General features: G+C 29.1%; 1 protein-coding gene across 11 annotated transcripts in view; it reads right to left on the bottom strand.

Moving 5' to 3' along the window:
• Window positions 1-18,246, bottom strand: part of LOC119677377 — a 117,411-nt gene that overhangs the window by 21,265 nt on the left and 77,900 nt on the right. The window contains exon 5 of one of the 11 annotated variants that reach the window (XM_038088695.1): window positions 8,669-8,692. The exons of the other annotated variants lie outside the window; for them this stretch is intronic. Within the exon in view, the coding sequence (XP_037944623.1) occupies window positions 8,669-8,692 (24 nt within the window). The remainder of the gene's footprint in view (window positions 1-8,668; window positions 8,693-18,246) is intronic. 11 annotated transcript variants of the gene reach the window in all.

The raw sequence follows: 18,246 nt of genomic DNA, 5'->3' as shown, positions 1-18,246 counted from the left end.
TTAGTCACATTTTGGAAGGCTTTGAGTTAGAAGTAAAAAGCCATTCATAGGATTGATTTAACTTTCTGCGCAGAAAGCGACAGTTTGTAAGTGCATCAGTTCTTATGTCTATAATAATATAAAAATTTCCCAAGCTCTTATTATATGCATGTATCTGAAACAGTTTTTTAATTTTCCAAAAATTGTTAGTGAGTGTCTTGTGTACCTCTTCAGCATTCTCTTCAGTGTGTCATACACATCTTTTTTCATTATGGTGTATAGAATACCCATTCCTTTTTGAATTTTAATTGTAAAATACTATATCTTCTCGGGAAGGTACAATATTTTCATATACAGATCTGAAGTCGTTTATTACTTAGTCTGATTAAGTGATAAACAATAATCCAATCAAGGGGTAGAGAGGGGTTATGAAAAAACCTCGTAGTTAATAGAGAGTAAAAGTGCTTAAGTGCACTGACTCAACTAGCCTCATCATAATAGTAAATATAAAGTATATAACAAAATAAATAATACTGTGTATGCTTTCTTGTTTATATCCTCTATTTTTAATGCAGTTACCTAGCACTTTTATTGTCTTTATTATCAATTATTTTTGTTTTTCTTCATCGAGCTATTTACTTCATGCATTTAAATATTTGGGCTAAATCTTACACTGTCTGCATGTGTATGTTAAGTGAAGGAGTTTATGTTGAAATTTTATTTAGTGGGATAATTCATATGTAATTCTTCAATGTGAGATTTCTTTATTTTATGTTATTTTGCTGAGCACTTTTTCATTATTATTATATTTAAGTTACAGAACTGTTTAAATCCTATCTTATAATTTTAATATATAGACAATTGAACATAATAAATTACTATAAAGAATTTTGAACTCATTAGTTTGTAATAAATTAATCAAATTTATCAATGAATTAAGTTACAGAACTGTTTAAATCCTATCTTATAATTTTAATATATAGACAATTGAACATAATAAATTACTATAAAGAATTTTGAACTCATTAGTTTGTAATAAATTAATCAAATTTATCAATGAACCTAAGAAATTAGAGTGGCATATTAAAGAACTATAATTATTAAAACAATAATACTATCGAACTAAAATAATATCGAACTATTAATATCTAAAAATGTTATGCATCTAACTTTATTTTTATTTAATTATTATTATTATTTCCATACTCCATTAGGCGCTTGCGAAGTCTACAAAAGTTTTCCACTGGTTTCTATTTTGTGCTATTGCTCTCAACTCGTTATTTCTCTTGTTGACATATTGATATGATTTAGATCTCGAAAATTACAGGGAATCAACCTTTAATTCTCATAGTTTGATGACAGGGCTGCTGCCTTACCAGTATTATTTGCTAGCACGTGGCCTTCAAACCTGCTACGCTTCGCTGTGTTTGTATAGTCATTTCCTACTATATCTAGATGTCGACAGTGTTATATCGCCACGTACTCGGTAGCTAGAACTTCTTCAGTGGGAACAGAATGTACCGCGGGAAGGTAGAAGTTGACATTTGAATCAGAGAGGATGTTTGACACATATCATGATCACATACATTTTATTAATTAATAAAAATAAATAGTATTTTTCAAGTTGTTATCATTTCAGAAAAAGAAGGTAGTAATTATAGTTAGTACTTTTAAAAATCGATTAAATGAATGTGAAATTTTTTTTAAAGCATTAGTTGTAGTTTATTTATTCTCATTGCTGCTCATTAATTTTCACTGAAATCTAATTTATTGTCACTTTAGTTAAAAGGCATTCATACATGAGATATATAAAACAAAATTTTGCTCATTAAAATAAACTTTATTTACTGCTCATCTGACAGCAGGCGTATAACTTTGGCTTAATGTAAATTGTCAGCCCATCTCACACTTTGCGTTAGAGGCAACTTCAGTATATAGAAAACTTCACTAACAAGTGGCTGCTGTTCATACAAAAGGCGTCAATAAATATTATGCAGTCGTGTACATTTACATATATACATACATACACACATATTAATGGAGTTTTTTATTTTCTTGAATTCCTTATACATTTTTGTAAATTATCAACAAAACTTTTGTCATTAAAATTATTTTCACTTAAAAATATGCAAATGAGCCCTACGTGGCGTATGAGTAACACGATTTCCAGAGCAAAAATAAACGCTTGTGCAAAATGTTTGCTTTTGGCAGTCGCAATGCGGCGAGGCAAAGACCCCAAACGGTGCAAATAAATGCGAACATTTGCGAATGGATATGAGCTTAAGCAAATAGAAATGCAAATATGTTTCAGATTTTGCTAAACAAATTAACTTGTAAATTTGTAATTGAGGATTTATGTATTTAATAATATGTGCGGTTAGCTTTTTTATTTGTAAAATGTTAATTACGAACGATAAGCAGAAAAATCAAAATTTATGAGAACTAAAGTTATATTTCCCATTGTACTTGCTTCACTCATATGATATATTCAATTAAATTCATTAACTAATAGGTGTAAAGTTAAATTTTATGAGCTGAAATGGTTTCAGAAAAGTTGTTCATACTTCACGATCTAATAGTTTAATCAGCAGATTAGATCATTGTACTGTTATATTTGGAATGGAGATTGTTCGAAATCACAAGCAACTAGAAAAAAATACAAGAGAGATAATATGCCTTTCATATTTCTTTAATACTAAGTTGCATCGTTTTTATGGTGTAATGGGGTATGCTAGCCCAGCTTGGATTTGGGCCAGGAGGAGGTCATTGGGTCGAGAACTACTCTCCCCTTCTGACATTAGGAGGTCCTCAACGGTCGAAATTCTGGCTTTCATTCGGAAAGCGGAACGTCTGCTGTTCGGTTAGGGTCTGTTGCAGCACAAAAGATCAATCATCGTCGCAGTGCTTTATGGTTCAATTGGGTGCTAGTACCCCATTTATTCCTATTTCTATTCCCAATGGTGTGCGCTACCCATAGTCTGTTGAAGAATCAGTATTGAATTCGAAAGTATTGATACTTGCATATATGAGTACTTTTAAAAATATCTTGAAATTGAAATATATAAATACTTTTGTCATATAAATAGTTCAAGGTGCTTGTTTCTCAATAAAAGTATCGAGTGCATACATAACATACATATATCTATGTGAATATATATGTACTTTAATTGTGTTATATTTTATTATGAAAGATATAGGTTAGCTTAGTCTGTGTGCTAAGGCGCACCTAAGCGCAAATATAGGTCCGTTGTATATTTTATTGTTGTATAAAATTTAAACTCTTTTAATTATTTAGATAATCGTTAAATTAGTTTATTATTAGATCAATATGGTTGTCTTAATAAGCGATATTAGGAATTGCAGATAAATGTGTAAATTGTAATAAATTTAAACAGGTTCAAAGTTTTTCGTAATTGAAAATATAAACAGGCGGCAATTACTTTTAACTATACCTAGAAGTAACATTTATAAAGTTTTCTTGAAACATATGTAAACCATAATTGCGCCACAAAACATCACTAAGCACCTGGAAACGTATTAACATTTTAATATCAAAGCCTAAACATTTTACTTTTCATATAAAACATTATAGCCCATATTACTGCTTACAGCTTGCAGAGCATAAAGTAAGATGTTGCTTGATACCACAACTTCAGTACTTTGGAAATTACAAAATTATACCCCAAGGATGTATGAGTTGCGTGTGTAAATATGAATCCCTTTAAGTGTTGAGTCTTTAATAAAATTTTATATATTAAAACATACATACTAAAGAAGGATACTAAAGAAGACATGTGTTTAGTTTGATCCATAGAGGGTGAGTTGGGTATTATGAAAGCCTAAACACTAGTTGTTATGGATAGAGATTTCAGACTAAGTATTTGTTTTGGTATTTAGTGTATGAGAAAATGTTATAAAATCTTTGCTTGTAGTGATTTTAGTAGAAAAAATAACTGTAGAACTCAATTGTTGTATAGAACTGCAGCACGGAGAGTTAAGAAACACCCTGTATTTCTTACCTTTCCGAGCGTTTTGTTTGTAAGTTAAAGGGTATTAAGCATGCTTTAGTGTTAAGAGTGTGACTTAAGTGTGCTCGTTTTAAAATTTTAATACTTTTTCCTGCAGTTGGCAGTTTTCGTGTGCAATGAGGATTTCCTTTTCTGTTGTCATTTTTGTTGTTGAGTATGTTGTATGTTATATTCTATTTTGACATCTTTTGCAATATTACAAAGAACTTAAATATAATTTATTATCCTAAGTTTATCACTGCCATCTTGTGACCCCAAACGCGATTAGCTAAATATGTTTGAGTATACAATTAGTTAATACAAAGACGTACTAAGCTGTGAATGAAAACACGATTCCCGGTTCCCATGTCGTTTATTCCCTTTTTAAAATGATAATCAGTTATGATGGCTGTAAACTAAATGTGTGAAAAGTGTTTTATTATACATTTGCTTTGCTTAATGATTTGTGTATTTAAGTGGTAGTATTTGCTGAAAAGTCCTTTCTTCAAACGTTTGAATTATGTAAGTGACAGCTAAAACCTCTAATCATTAAAAGTTCTTTGAACAGTTTAAAAGAAAAAAAACTGACACGGTATTTAATTTTGAAATTTAATATTTATGTTATATATGACTGTGGAATGGAATGGAGTATTTGTATATTCCGATTAATCTGTAATGGGTATAAATAAACTGGACAAACTGTCCAGAAATTATACACTACTTCTTATAACATCAATTTGCATAAACGTGAGTATTTCATTTGCGTTAGTTCAACTGATGATAGACTTAAATTATTTCAAAACCTTGGACCAACATTTTGGTATAGCAAACATATGATATGACCCGACTATAATCAGGATGGAATCCCAGAGCTGCTGATTTTGGTCGTCCCTCACTGTAAAATACAAAAATACTATATTCACGGGATATTGTCTTACAGGCAGGCATGTTGATCGGTTAGGCGCTTGACTTTGGCTTATAGAAAAATGAGAAACATATTCCCTATTCCCTATTTATAATTTATTTATAATGACATAGTGATTTCCAAGTCCAAAATATATTCCTTAAAGCACTTAGCGCGTTCCTAAAATTATGGTATCACAGAGTCTAAGTGAGTTACGTCTTCTTCTGAGATGAACTGCCAGTATTATTTACTATCTACTATTTAATATTTGAATAAAATAAATGTTGGGTAAGGGCTAGTATCTGTCTAAAGGGAATGTTTCTTCTTTTTTTCAAAAGAATATAGAATTCTTGATGAACTTTATGGCTATCAAGAGAAAAACATAACTGGTACGAATGATTTTAACAGCTTCAACTGTTATTCGTCGCTTGATTGTGAATAATCGTATGATATTACTCGTATTAAAAGCATAATTATGATGCGTTATTAACTTTATTCAGTTCAAGGCATTGAGCAAATTAAATTTTTCTCGAGGATCATACAGTGAATAGCGATTCAAATAAGGAAACTTTATTCGAAGGCATTTGTTTATTGTAATGATCTAAATTTAAATGAATTTAAAAATGTTCGTATTTATAACTTAACAAGTTCTTAAGACATATATATTATATTAAGTTAAGAAAAGTTTCATTAATAAATCCCATTTTAACTTATTAGTCACATGTTACTAAATTGGTAGTACCTTATCCACTGTCTTAAAAATCTAAGAGAATGGTTAAATAAAAGTATATTGCTACTATTTCATGAAGTTGGCAACGTTTGAAGCAGATAAGGCACTTAGAAACAGAAAAAAGGATGCCATCTCTGGCTAAAATAATGTTAAAAAACTTGCAAACTCGCTATTTTAATCTTAGCTACTGGTTCTTATAAATATTATTGATATAATTTTGCTTTTTTTTTAGTTATGTACAAATTAATCATTTAAAATAGTAACCTATTGATCCACTTTTCTAGAACTTCAATCTTTAAATTAACAAAATTAGCCCACTATATGACTATTTAATACTTTAAGAAACATAATAATAAAATGGAGTTTGGAAATAGCTTGTGGAATACGTTCTTAATCAAAATAAAATTAATGCAATAAGTTAGTTTTTATATCAAAGTCCAGTTGCTAAAATGATAATCTAATGCAATTAGGCAAACTCATCTCCATAAAATTTGTTTAAGAACGTTTTTAATTCCCATAATAAAATAGGCGTCCGAAAAAAATCCTTTTACAACTTCCACAATAATAAAAGGAAAAGGAAATTAATTGAAGCATATAATATGAGTAGGTGTTCTTTAATGTCCTTTCACATACTCACAATCTTATACTTATTTTGTCAAACATATGCATTACATATGGGAAGGGCTCCGATAAAACTTACCAAAAATAAAATAAGAAGGACAAATCAACGACAGTTGCTGTCATCATAACGTTGGAGCCAACGCTACCAGCAACGACAATATTAACAAAAACAGCTGCGATGTACTCATCATAATAATTTGCCATATTTTCTGTCATAAAAATAAGTGCGCAAGGATTCTAATAAAGCTTGGTTAACTGGGTTTAGGTTTCGGGCGTCATATATCCTCATTGAATAAAGGAACTTTACCTGTGCTAATGAAAAATATATGCACATGTGTGCGTTTAGGGAAATATTATTACTACTGATGGGTAAAGCAGCAAATATATTTCGGTTAATTGTAGTAATTTTAATTTTATTTTAGATGTTATTTTCCGCTCCGTGGTTTTTAATTAAAAAGGAAAACGTTCAAGGCAACTAAATTTGCTGGAAAACTCATATTCCGTGAACGTCTAAAAATATTTTTTGTTTGCTTTTAAATGGGTTCAAATTCAAAGCAACCAAAAAATAAATGAAAAATGGTAATTAATTTAACTAAATGAACTCAAATGAGTTTAAAAATTTAATGAAATGTTTTTTGAAGTTCTTTCAAAAAATTTTATGGAAAAATTTCAAGTGAAATGGGTAATTTTTTAAACTTTAAGACTTTGTTTTTCACATCTATGCATTTATAGTAGAGTAACATAAAAATTAGTAAAAAATCAAAATTTTCTAAAACTTCATGAAAACCATTGATAAGATATACAAAAATCCAGAATTGTTTTTAAACAGGTTTGAAATTATACGAACATATTTAAAGGACTCTGACTATCTAGTCTTCCTGAGTTACTTCAATTGTTTTTACACAAACTGACAATTTTTCTATCTCTTTACTGCGCTGTTCGTATCTAGTAAGGATAAGAAACAAAATATTATGTTTATTTATATTATATCTATATTATATATACATATACGAATATTATTAGTTCTAACTATCCTTTTGCGCACTCTTTTTTGCCGCATGACATGGTTTTAAATTTGAAATGGGGTTTTGAATAGAGAATAGTCAGTTTAGTTATCTGCACGTATTTGTTCTAGGAATTCTAACTATTATTCTAATCTTACCAATCCGTCCTATATTTTTTGTAGGCTGTTTCTAGAGCAGAGCGTTACTCTATTTCTATGTGAACTCATCCACACAGCCTATGTTTTGTATATTTATGCATTCCTAATATTTTTTCTTATGTTTTATATTTTTATTTATATATTATATGTATATATCACTGTTTTGCAAGAGTTAAAAATAATGATGTAATTTTATGTTTAATAAGAGTTACATTTTGAGTAATTGATAAAATTAAATTATATATTTATTCTTGATATGACTTGAAAAACTATTATTAAAAATCGCAGGTAGTGTAGTATAACAAATATGTATATCTCATTCAATATTAAATAAATTGTCATGGTAATAAAAAAACTTATTAGGTTTCTTATTAAAAAAAGTTTCTCATTAAGAATTCTTGAAATTTACTTTGCTCTCTTTTTTATTTTGTTCTGTTATTTATTTAATTAAATAGAAATTTCTTCATTAAAAATATTTAAATTAAACAATTTTATAATAGGTAAAAACCACAGAAATCAACAAAAGTTTATCCTTAATGAAAAAAGTTATGGCACTCTTAAGGAATTTTATAAGAGTTTTCTCTTCAATTTCCATTTCTACGAAATATTTGTAAAATCAAAATAATTGAATAAAATAATCGCATAAGAATCTATGAGATGTGTACATTTAAGTTCAGTTTAAAATTTATGAGATATTTAACTTCATAAGCATTTTAAATATTCAATTGCTGTTGAAACGTTTCACGTTTCATGTTTCATTACTGAATATTATCCTGAAAATATTTGTATCTAAAGCAACAAGGTTGGAAAGCGAAGAAAGGAAATTTAATTTTACTAAAGTTTCAGAATAATTTAAATATCGCAATCACGAAAAAAAAGAAAAAACTAAAGTATCTACAAGTATAAAAAGTGTGTTGGACTGCAATTTTAAGTCACTGCTTGTTAGAGGATATCTAAAGTCTCCCCTTGGATTTATGGATTTATTCTACATTTGCAAATGAAGCTGTTGAACGAATTTCGAGGAGCAGAATTTCTGTTTGAATTATTTTTTGGTAAGGACTGTCAGTGGCCAAAATAAAAAAAAATATTTATAATTTGCAATTGTGTGATGTGGTTTAAGGAAATGCATTACTTGCTGTAAATCTTTTTCTGGTTCATGGATTTTTTAGAGTCTTTCAGTGTACTCGTATATTCAAAACATATTCTATACAAATTATACACCAAAAACAACTTCAATCAAATATTTTGAAAAGACTTTTACTCACGATTTGTGCTTAATATATGCGTACCTGCAAGAGAAGAGCAAGGAAAGTAACAAATTTAATTTAATTTCACATAATTTGAAATACAAATATTATATAAAAAATGCATATAAAGGTTAAAAGGAAAATTAATATATACAATACACATATACATATGTACATATGTACACTCGTACTTTTTAAAACCAACAATGTCATTATAATATAAAAATGTCTCATTGAAGTCAGCAGCTTGTCAATTAAAACTGTTTATTTCACTTTGAAAGTTTTCAGTTTTTATTCCTCGTCTTGGTCAAGTCGTCCTTTTGGTTGGTTGACGTCCTTTTCGTTTATTTCCGTACTGTGTAAGGATCACAAAGGTCGGTTATGGGTGTCCTTTTATGTTTAGCAATAAAGTTGGCAAACATTTGTGCAAATTAAGTGAAGTGTAAATTGTTTTGTTGTGTCAGTTGTACTTGAATGACCTCAAGCCATTAGCTTTGAACCTATGTTATGTTAGGTTTTTGTGGGTCACTTCTTTTGGGTTTTTAATGATTTTTGTGAGAAATGAAAATAATTTTAATTACTAACTGTTAAATATTGTGGTGTTTTAAATATGCCCAGGTATTTCAGTAATTCATTAACTCAGTGTATATATAGTCGGCACGGGTTTGTTACAATTGGTTATCAAGTTTTTCATCCTATCATTCAAATATTACGTTCAGGTTAAAAAAATTAAAACAATAAAAATAAAATACAAATCAAAAATAATATAATTAATCAATGTTGTATATATTCATATAAAAGATATAGTTTATGTAAAGCCAAATCTTACATTGCAAATCTTGAATATAAAAAATGGCACCATTATTTCTATTAATTTTTTATTATCGAAAATTAAAAAATTAATTTTATTTGTTGATATTATTATTATTCTCTTACGCTCTAAACAGCAAAGTCGTTTAAACCTCCATAAACGACTTAAAATAATAAGAATTTTTAAAGTGGGCCAATAATTTTAATTCGATCTAATCACATAAAATGATATTAGTTCCTCATAATTTTAAACACAAATATTCATTAGAAGAGTGAAAAAAATTGCCATTGTATTATCAATATTTACAAAGAAATGTAGGGTGCTCTTATCTTTCAAATATATGTATTTTATATTGAATCCTTTAACTCCTAGGAGGAGCATAGGGATACACTCGGTACTATTGTTGGCTAGTAGCTTCAACTGCATGTGTGATATTTCCATATCAATTTGCCTTCTTGAAGTGTGTGTAGGTCTGCCTCATCTTCTGCTACCCATCGCGTTCCACTCAATCACCATTCTTGTGGTGTCAGTCGGTCTACACAAAGTGTGACTGGGTCAGTCCCATTTGTAGACTAATATGTGTAGGAAATGAAAAGGAAAATTTGTGGTCTAATATACGAGTAACATTTCTTTGAAAATCTATTTGCAATAAGATGTTTGATATTTGATGTTTGTATCAAAATATGATAATATTTCAACCAATAGTTAGTCAATTATAGAGATTTTCGTCAAGCAATAGTTAATATTTTTGAAGCAATGAATTGAAAAAATTTTGATAGTGTGCATATAGTCATTTGCTTGCATTTAGAAGTTTGGATTTTCGGTTCTCATGTGAACTTCGGGCTAAAAAAATATATAAAATCAATTTTATATAGAAATGCAGAGGTGTGTATGAATTTTAAGTTAATCCATTGATTATTTTTCGAGTCTCGCAGACATAAACATAAGGAAGTTAGATTTGTTAGATATGTTAGATGAAAGATAAATATGTACAAGACAAGAAAAGATATACATACATATTATATTGAAGAGGTGTTAATAAATATTAGAAATTTATTGAAGAATTAATTTCTGAAATTAAATGTATAAACTCTATTATTAATTTGTATTTCTTTTAATTATTTTGTGCATGTTTTCAGATATTTTTTAAAATTTTAATGGAAATTCTGGTATAAATTTACATTCCTAATGCAAATAACAAAGAATTATTTTTTCTTTACATATTACATTACATATTCTATCTTCTATCTTCCATCTTCTGTATAATTTATGTTTACTTACGCAGCTTCGAAATGATTTAACTAAGATAAAAGTTAACATTCAATTTGAAAATATGTACCAAAATACAATCAATCAATTTCAGTTCAAAGTTTAGGTGAACGTTTTTATTGAAGCAAAGACTTTGCAGTATCTTTTATCCGCGTTTTATTATGAAAGCTGTTGAGAATACAAAGCAGTCAAATTATCTGTAAAAGATATTGTCAAGATGATATCTAATGTAAAAAAATTATACAATTCCAAGATACACTATTAAAGCTATTGAATGCTATTGTCATTGTTGTGCTTGTTATGCAGGCATTTCATTCGTGACTGCCTTTTGAAGAAATAACAACGCAGATTCCTCATTGTACGAGAGGACATAACAAAGAGTGCTCCATGCTGATAATGAGCATCTTCAATGCAATTTCGTGTATTTTTTAATGTGATAGCTGCTTTTGTAGATACTTGCCACTTGGTGATATTATGTAGATGAAAAATGAAGTGGAATACAATAGAGCAAGCAGCCATAAGACATGAAATGAAATGAAAGGAGATAGCGGGATGCTGTAGTGTGGTAAGCGCAGTTTCTATTGATTGCAAGTTAAGTGGTGACAACTGCAGCGTTTTTTGCATATCTACACGTACTGGTATGTTAAGTTACATCAGACAGAGAGGCGGATAGGCGGAGAAAGGCTGACTAGGGGAGTCGTTTGTGGCCGTGGCACAAAAAATAATACTAAAATTTCATTGCAATTTTGCTGCGGCGTGATGTGTTCACATGTGTCTGAAAATGAATCATGATGACATGCCACGTTACTGCCATTACTAATGCCTCAAATGTATTACTACAACACTTCTCCTTATGGCTGCTGCAGCTGATGCTGCTACTTTTAGTATCGTTTATAGGCAATTATTGATTGATTTGTAGTAGCATTTGTGTCAGTGTCAGTACGGTGAAGTGTATGCTCGCAACCCTGATCCATTGGCCCTTTTTAATATAACTTTTGTAGAATATTTGCCTTTTCTAGAGTTGCTTTTTTCTTAGTATGGCTTTGTCCTTTTTCAGATTCTTTTCTTTTAGGGTTACTTTTTTGTGTTACTCAGGGCCAACATTTATGAGATTTTTGACATTGAAATATTTATCGAGTGTTGTAAATGTATGAAAAATTTTTGTTATTAAATTTTGCACCATTTAAAGATATTTGAGTGTGCAGTATACATACGGTTACCTGAACTCTGCCATGTATCATATTGTTCAGATCGTTACATACAAAGCAAGCATATATATCTAATACATCATATCTACATGTAGATTTTTATTTTTATGAGTAAAAAAAAACATAAAGAAAGATATTAAATTTATTTAATTACATCCATAAAAAACGAAATTGTAATTAAAGTGCAGGATATGGCGGCATCAATTTAAATATTAGTCGAGGAATGACAAATAATATTGAACGAGAGATGTGACGATAAATTAAATGCAGTATTTTGTAAATGTCATAGGTATACTTATATAACATACAGCGTCAAAAGCTATTTACCATATGTATAAATATACTCATACAAGAGAATTTTTATGAAAAACATACTAATATGTACACGAAGTCACTTATTAGTTAAAATGAATCAGAATAAAGTATACTTTTTAAATAATTTATAGATGAATCAAGAAATGGTCTAATGGCAGCTTTAAAAAGTCTCAAGAGAGTTTCAACAATATTTTTAAAAATATTAGCCATTTACTCGCTTTAACTAATATTGTTTATAACTTAACGAATCATATGAGTTTCAGTCTAAACTCAAAAATGAATTAAAAAGACTTTTAGAAAACGATACGTAAAAAAAAGTGAAATATGTGATTGAAAATAACTGCAATATCGGGTCGATTGTGCCCCCTTCTGGGTTTAGAGTACGTCTCTAAAGTAGTATATTACCTAATTTACAGAGTTTTATTGTCGCTTCCGTAAGAATATACATTCCCAGGAGCCTATTCCGTATATATATTAGTGCAGGGCATTCTAACAGTACATGTGTGCCCGACTTCTCATACAGTTTGCATCCGTAAGTACACCCAATCTTGTAGGATAGTATTTTACTTTCAGTGCCCTGATTCCTGTGATGACTCTAAGTTTTTCTTTTGATAGAGATAGAGAAAGAACAGGGTACTAGCTCCAATTTGAGCAGAACACTGCGACCATGTCGATCTTTTGTGCTTCAACAGATCCTAACTGAACAGAAGACATTCCGCCATCCGGATGAAGGCTAAAATGTCGGCCGTTGAGGACCTCCTAATGTTGGAAGGGGAGAGCAATTCCCGACCCAGTGACATCCTCCTGGCCCAAATCAAGGCTGGGAAGTCATATAGAATATGGCTGGTTGTCTCCTCTGCTTCTAAGCAGAGTTTACAATCCATCTCTTCGGACAGGTCCATTTTGTTGAGATCGTTTTCTTTTGATAGGGTTCTCTGGTATCTGCTATAGTTATAGGTACCAATAAGTGATTTGGATTGTGTAAACGAAGTAATATAAATTCCATAAACAAAAAAGTCTGAACTTTTTGCATATATTAAGAGAAACTGCAACGAAAATATATTTAAAATATTCGTTCTTTATATCTATTATATTTTATCTGTAATTGTAAATAAATATCCATAAGTTTTGTCATGTAGATGCTTTAAAATGTTTATATGTTATATATAAACATATATATATGTTATATATATAAACAATTTTTTTTATATAAAACTTTAATAGCCTTTAAAAGGCTCGCCTCAAATTTAATCTAAAAAGCAACATACTTTCGGTAGCTTCAGTGAAATGTATATGGCAGACGCGGAGTAGATACTATCGTTTAGGAGCTGAAAATAACCGATAATTTTTGCAATAAAGTTTAATATTATTAAAGTTTTGATAAGGAATATGGCGGGGCGTTGAATTTCAAGTAAACAAAAAAGTTGAAGATCTAATTTGTATGTAAATTAAAGAAACATTTCTTTAGAATTTATTTGTGTTTTTATTACACTTTTATTGTTAAATAGTTGGTTTGTGTGTTTTGCACTCGAATATTCGTTCAAATAAAAACGTTGACATTTTAATAAACTAAATAAGTTTTTCCTAAAGATTTATTGGTTTTATAAACTTTTTTGTTGTACATGAAAAATGGTGACTAACACACAGCAACACAAACCCACGAAAATATAAATTGAGGAGACATCCGTTTGAAGGTTGCCTTTGCCAAAGTTCGAAAAGTATATATATATGTAAACAACTTTATTGTAAAATATATAAATATATGTATCAGAAAATTATAAATCCTCTAAAGAAAACAAAATTCTTCGCTTGGAATTTTACGCACGTGATGATGAAACACCATCGTATCGGGTTTTTGATGGCTTCTTTAAGTGTGGTTGGTTTGGATGTCTTAAAGTAAGTGTAGTAAGATCATCAAGATTAATCATCAAGCATAATATTAACATAGGTACGCTTGAGGTAAAAGATTAAAATCGTTTCACCGGAAGTTAAAAATTTTATAAAATTAAGTCAAGCGCTTAAAATGGCGCTTAAAAAGGAAATAAAATCAAACTTAAAGGGTTTACTTTGATCTTGATATGAAATGCAAAATTGTTACAGTGAGTGAAGTTATATATATACATATAAATATACAGTTTTCTTAATTTTATACATAAGAAATTCTCTTATGAAATAAATATTTTATTCGTAAATAGAACTGATTTTATGTTGCATGCTTTTTTTTGAACTCAAGAATATATAAATGGAATACTCTCAAGGGAAACATGTTTGTAATTTTCGTTGTATCTATAGTATACAACACAAGAAACAAAAAAAAATTAAAAAACACGTAATGTCAGCGTTACGCATTTTTTCACATCATAACTCAAAAAATATGCGTGCTCTGTTCGTAAGGATAATGGGGCCCATCCAAGCAACATTTTTCCATACATAGTCATTTGTTAAACATTTTTGTTTGTTATTTTCTTAAACTTTAGTTAATATTTTTTTAGTTTTTTGTACTTTTGTTTTTTTGCTGTAAGCTGACAACAGCAAATACCTTCGAGCATCTATGTTTGATGTTTTCATGAAAATGAGAATTAATGTGTAAAAATTCCTACCATATATGGCAACACCAACACTTACGTGGTACTATCGGAGCAAGAATGCTTCGAGCATATAACTCATGTACTCGAATGAAAGTACCAAAAAAGTCAAATGTTGTCAAAATTTTCGGCGTTGAAACATCAAATAGATGAGCGTCATTTTGTACGCCATCCACTGACACATTCATCTCCAACGAATTGATTAATTGACAACAATTGACGACTGGATGACGGGCGTATAAATGATGCATCATGAGTTGAGTGTTCTTGCTGATACTGCCGTAATGGTCCATTTGTTTATTTTATATAAAGGACAATATTGCGATAAAGTATTAGTTTTCCCATTTAAATGGCTATTAATATTGGGTGACATAATTTTAGAGCCAACAATAACTTTCAAATAAGTTTATATGAATACGTTATGAGTATATACAGATGCTGCGTTAAACATCTCATTGATATGAAAGAGTTAATAAATTTGTCACAGAGTTGATTAACAGAGTTTTTCTTAATGGAACAGTTAAAGTGACATATAATTAAAGTTATGTACAGGTACATATTGGAGTTATATAGTATGGATGACTGTTACTTGTACATATTTTCGATTGAGAAATATTTCTATTTGTTGGGAAATAACATTTTTTTATTCTATTTAGGAAATAAAATGAAATATACAAGTTGATGAAATCAATTTTTTTACGAATTGGCTTATATTTCATTGGCTTATATTTTCATAATCTCTTTATGAATAGTTGCCAATTATTTTGAATAACACAATAGGTGTATCACTTTCTTTAGAATAAGCTTAAATTGTCGAAATGTATGAGGAGTTTAGGCTGGTTAAGTCATACTGTATCATCTTCACGTATGAATTTAATACTTTGAGTTTTTGATCAGTCTTAAAGATTGTATATCTTGATTTCTTCCTTATTTAATACACCCAGCCTTCAAACTTTCATCAGTTTTTAATGTATACATATGCATAAGGATCATGCAATTTCATTGAAAAATGAAATTTTAATGGTATAATGGTCGGAAACCATTATACTACTCTTTCATAAAGCAGTACTTAGATTCGCAAAAGGTGTTGACATGTTAAGGATAACTATGTTAAGGTATCGATAGATACTTTGACCTTGACATTAAAACTAATTAATTGAAAAAATGTTAAAGAATAAAATTTTTTATATATTTTAATTCATCACTTTATAGTTCACAAGATTATTTCCATAATAATTGTAGATTAGGGACTACAATGCTTTTGCAGCATACTAGAAAAATAAGAATAAGAGTCGGAAAAAGTTTATATTGTATAGATAAGAATTTATAGTCATATCACTTATGGTATAAGTAAACACACGCGTCTCCCAAATCCGGCCCTTTTCTTAGTTTCATTAACGGAGCAATCATGCGATATTATTTGAACACATGGTTGCTACCAAACGGGAGATCCACTTGTTCGATAGTTCTCAACTCCGCAAAAGTGCGCTCTGTCTCTTCTACTTGATCTATCGAACAAGAAACACGGAATACCGGACGAATGAAAATTAATATTTAACTGGCGCCCGAGCAGGGACGATAGACTCATCATGGTAACGCTAAGGTTGCACAAAATGCATTCATTGCAAATCTATTGCATTCAAAACCTAAATGTCTTTATAATTAAGCTTAAAGACTTTATGTGGTATAATAAAAATCTAGGCTTATATCAATATAATTTTTAAAAATATTTTAACTGTTAGTACTGAACAGAAAATTTAATTATTTTTTCTAGTTTTTGGTGTGCATTTTTCAATTTGTTAAATAAAATTTTGTTTACTTTTTCGATTGTTTTTAAAAGAAGATGTCTTCTTTTTTAATAAGAGCCCTATAGCTAAATCAATTTTATAATTACAAAATCAGTTATTCAAGTGAAAATTGCAAATCCTCTAAAAAGGTTGTTTGTTTTATTTTAAAACAATTTTAATTGAAACGATTGTTTGATTTCGTCGTTACTTAAAGCAATTCAGGCTGTTCGATAGCAACCATTAATGGAACCATGAAATCATTGAAAACTTTGATCAATTTCTATATAACCTTGTTGGTAAAAAAATCGGAAAAAACCAAACCATGAAATTATAGGAAAATTCATTTAAATGGAACAGAAAGTTTTGATTTGGTTGCAGATGCACTTAACGCTTGATTGCCATTAAATTTTGTTTGATGAAATTTGCATCTTGCATTTTAGTTAAATTACATTTAAAACATAAAAAACAGCAATAAATAAATATGCGTTAAAAAAATATTTTTCCGATATTTCCGAAAAGAATATTTGAGAGTTTTTACATATTGCTTGTGTAGGCTAATAGCAATTCCATGTTAAAAATATTAAAAATAAAAATTATGTAGCAGATGCATTAAGTGCTACATAAAATCAATAATTTTTTTATTTAATATCATAGAATTTTAACTCATTTTTCTTATAATTCATATAGAATATATTTCTGCATTCTAAACAGCATTTGTTGCATGCTGCATGCTGCTTACATTAGCTACACGTGCAGCAGCCATGTTGCTACTCAGTGCTAAGCTCCCTACTCCACAGTACCGGGGTTTTTCGATTTGCATACAAATTGTGTAATTTCCTGTTATTAATTGATTGCACATATATTTTTAGATGTGCATATATGTATGGTATATGTGCTCTATATGCACTATGCACATGTGCTATTAATGGGAAAGGACTCTCGCTATGTAGTCTACTATCTAATTATTTTCCAATAATTTTATAATTACTTTCAATATCAATTAAGCTAATCATAATCAGTTGAATTGAATGCTTAAATGAATTTCAAATATTCTCCTCAAGCACTTAAGATTGGTAGAGCTGCCAACTTAGATGTAAGTTGAAATTTTTATTTCTTTATAACATTGAATATAACAATGAATAAGAATGAATAATTTAATTTCATTGTAAAGAATTTCTAAGTCTAAAATTTATGTTCACTTTGATGTTTGATATATTTTCAAGACTGTTATCCTTAACTTTATAACTATAAGTACTGTTATTTGCAATTATAAATTGTTAATTAATAAAGATTAATAAAAGATATTGTTGAAGAGGATTACAATTTCTTCTAATTTATTAAGTTATTGTTTTTCTTAGAAATAATAATTTTTCAATTATTGTAATTAAAATTAAGAGAAATTATATTTTGGTATTTCATTTGGTATTTCTTAATAAGTCATTAACCACAGCTGTAGCAAACATTGAAAGGTTTACGAAAGTATGGAAGCTCTACATAGAATTCATTAGTTTAATTGAAAGGATTAAGTGTTTGATGAAGTGAAACTATCTTGTATCTTTTAAATTTAAGACAATGGCTTAATATATTCAATAGGAACATATAATTGATTTCAATACCGTAC

Source organism: Teleopsis dalmanni, chromosome 2 (assembly GCF_002237135.1).
Source record: "Teleopsis dalmanni isolate 2A chromosome 2, ASM223713v2, whole genome shotgun sequence".
NCBI classification, from domain to species: Eukaryota; Metazoa; Arthropoda; class Insecta; order Diptera; family Diopsidae; genus Teleopsis; species Teleopsis dalmanni.
This window is presented reverse-complemented; position numbering and strand designations above follow the sequence as displayed.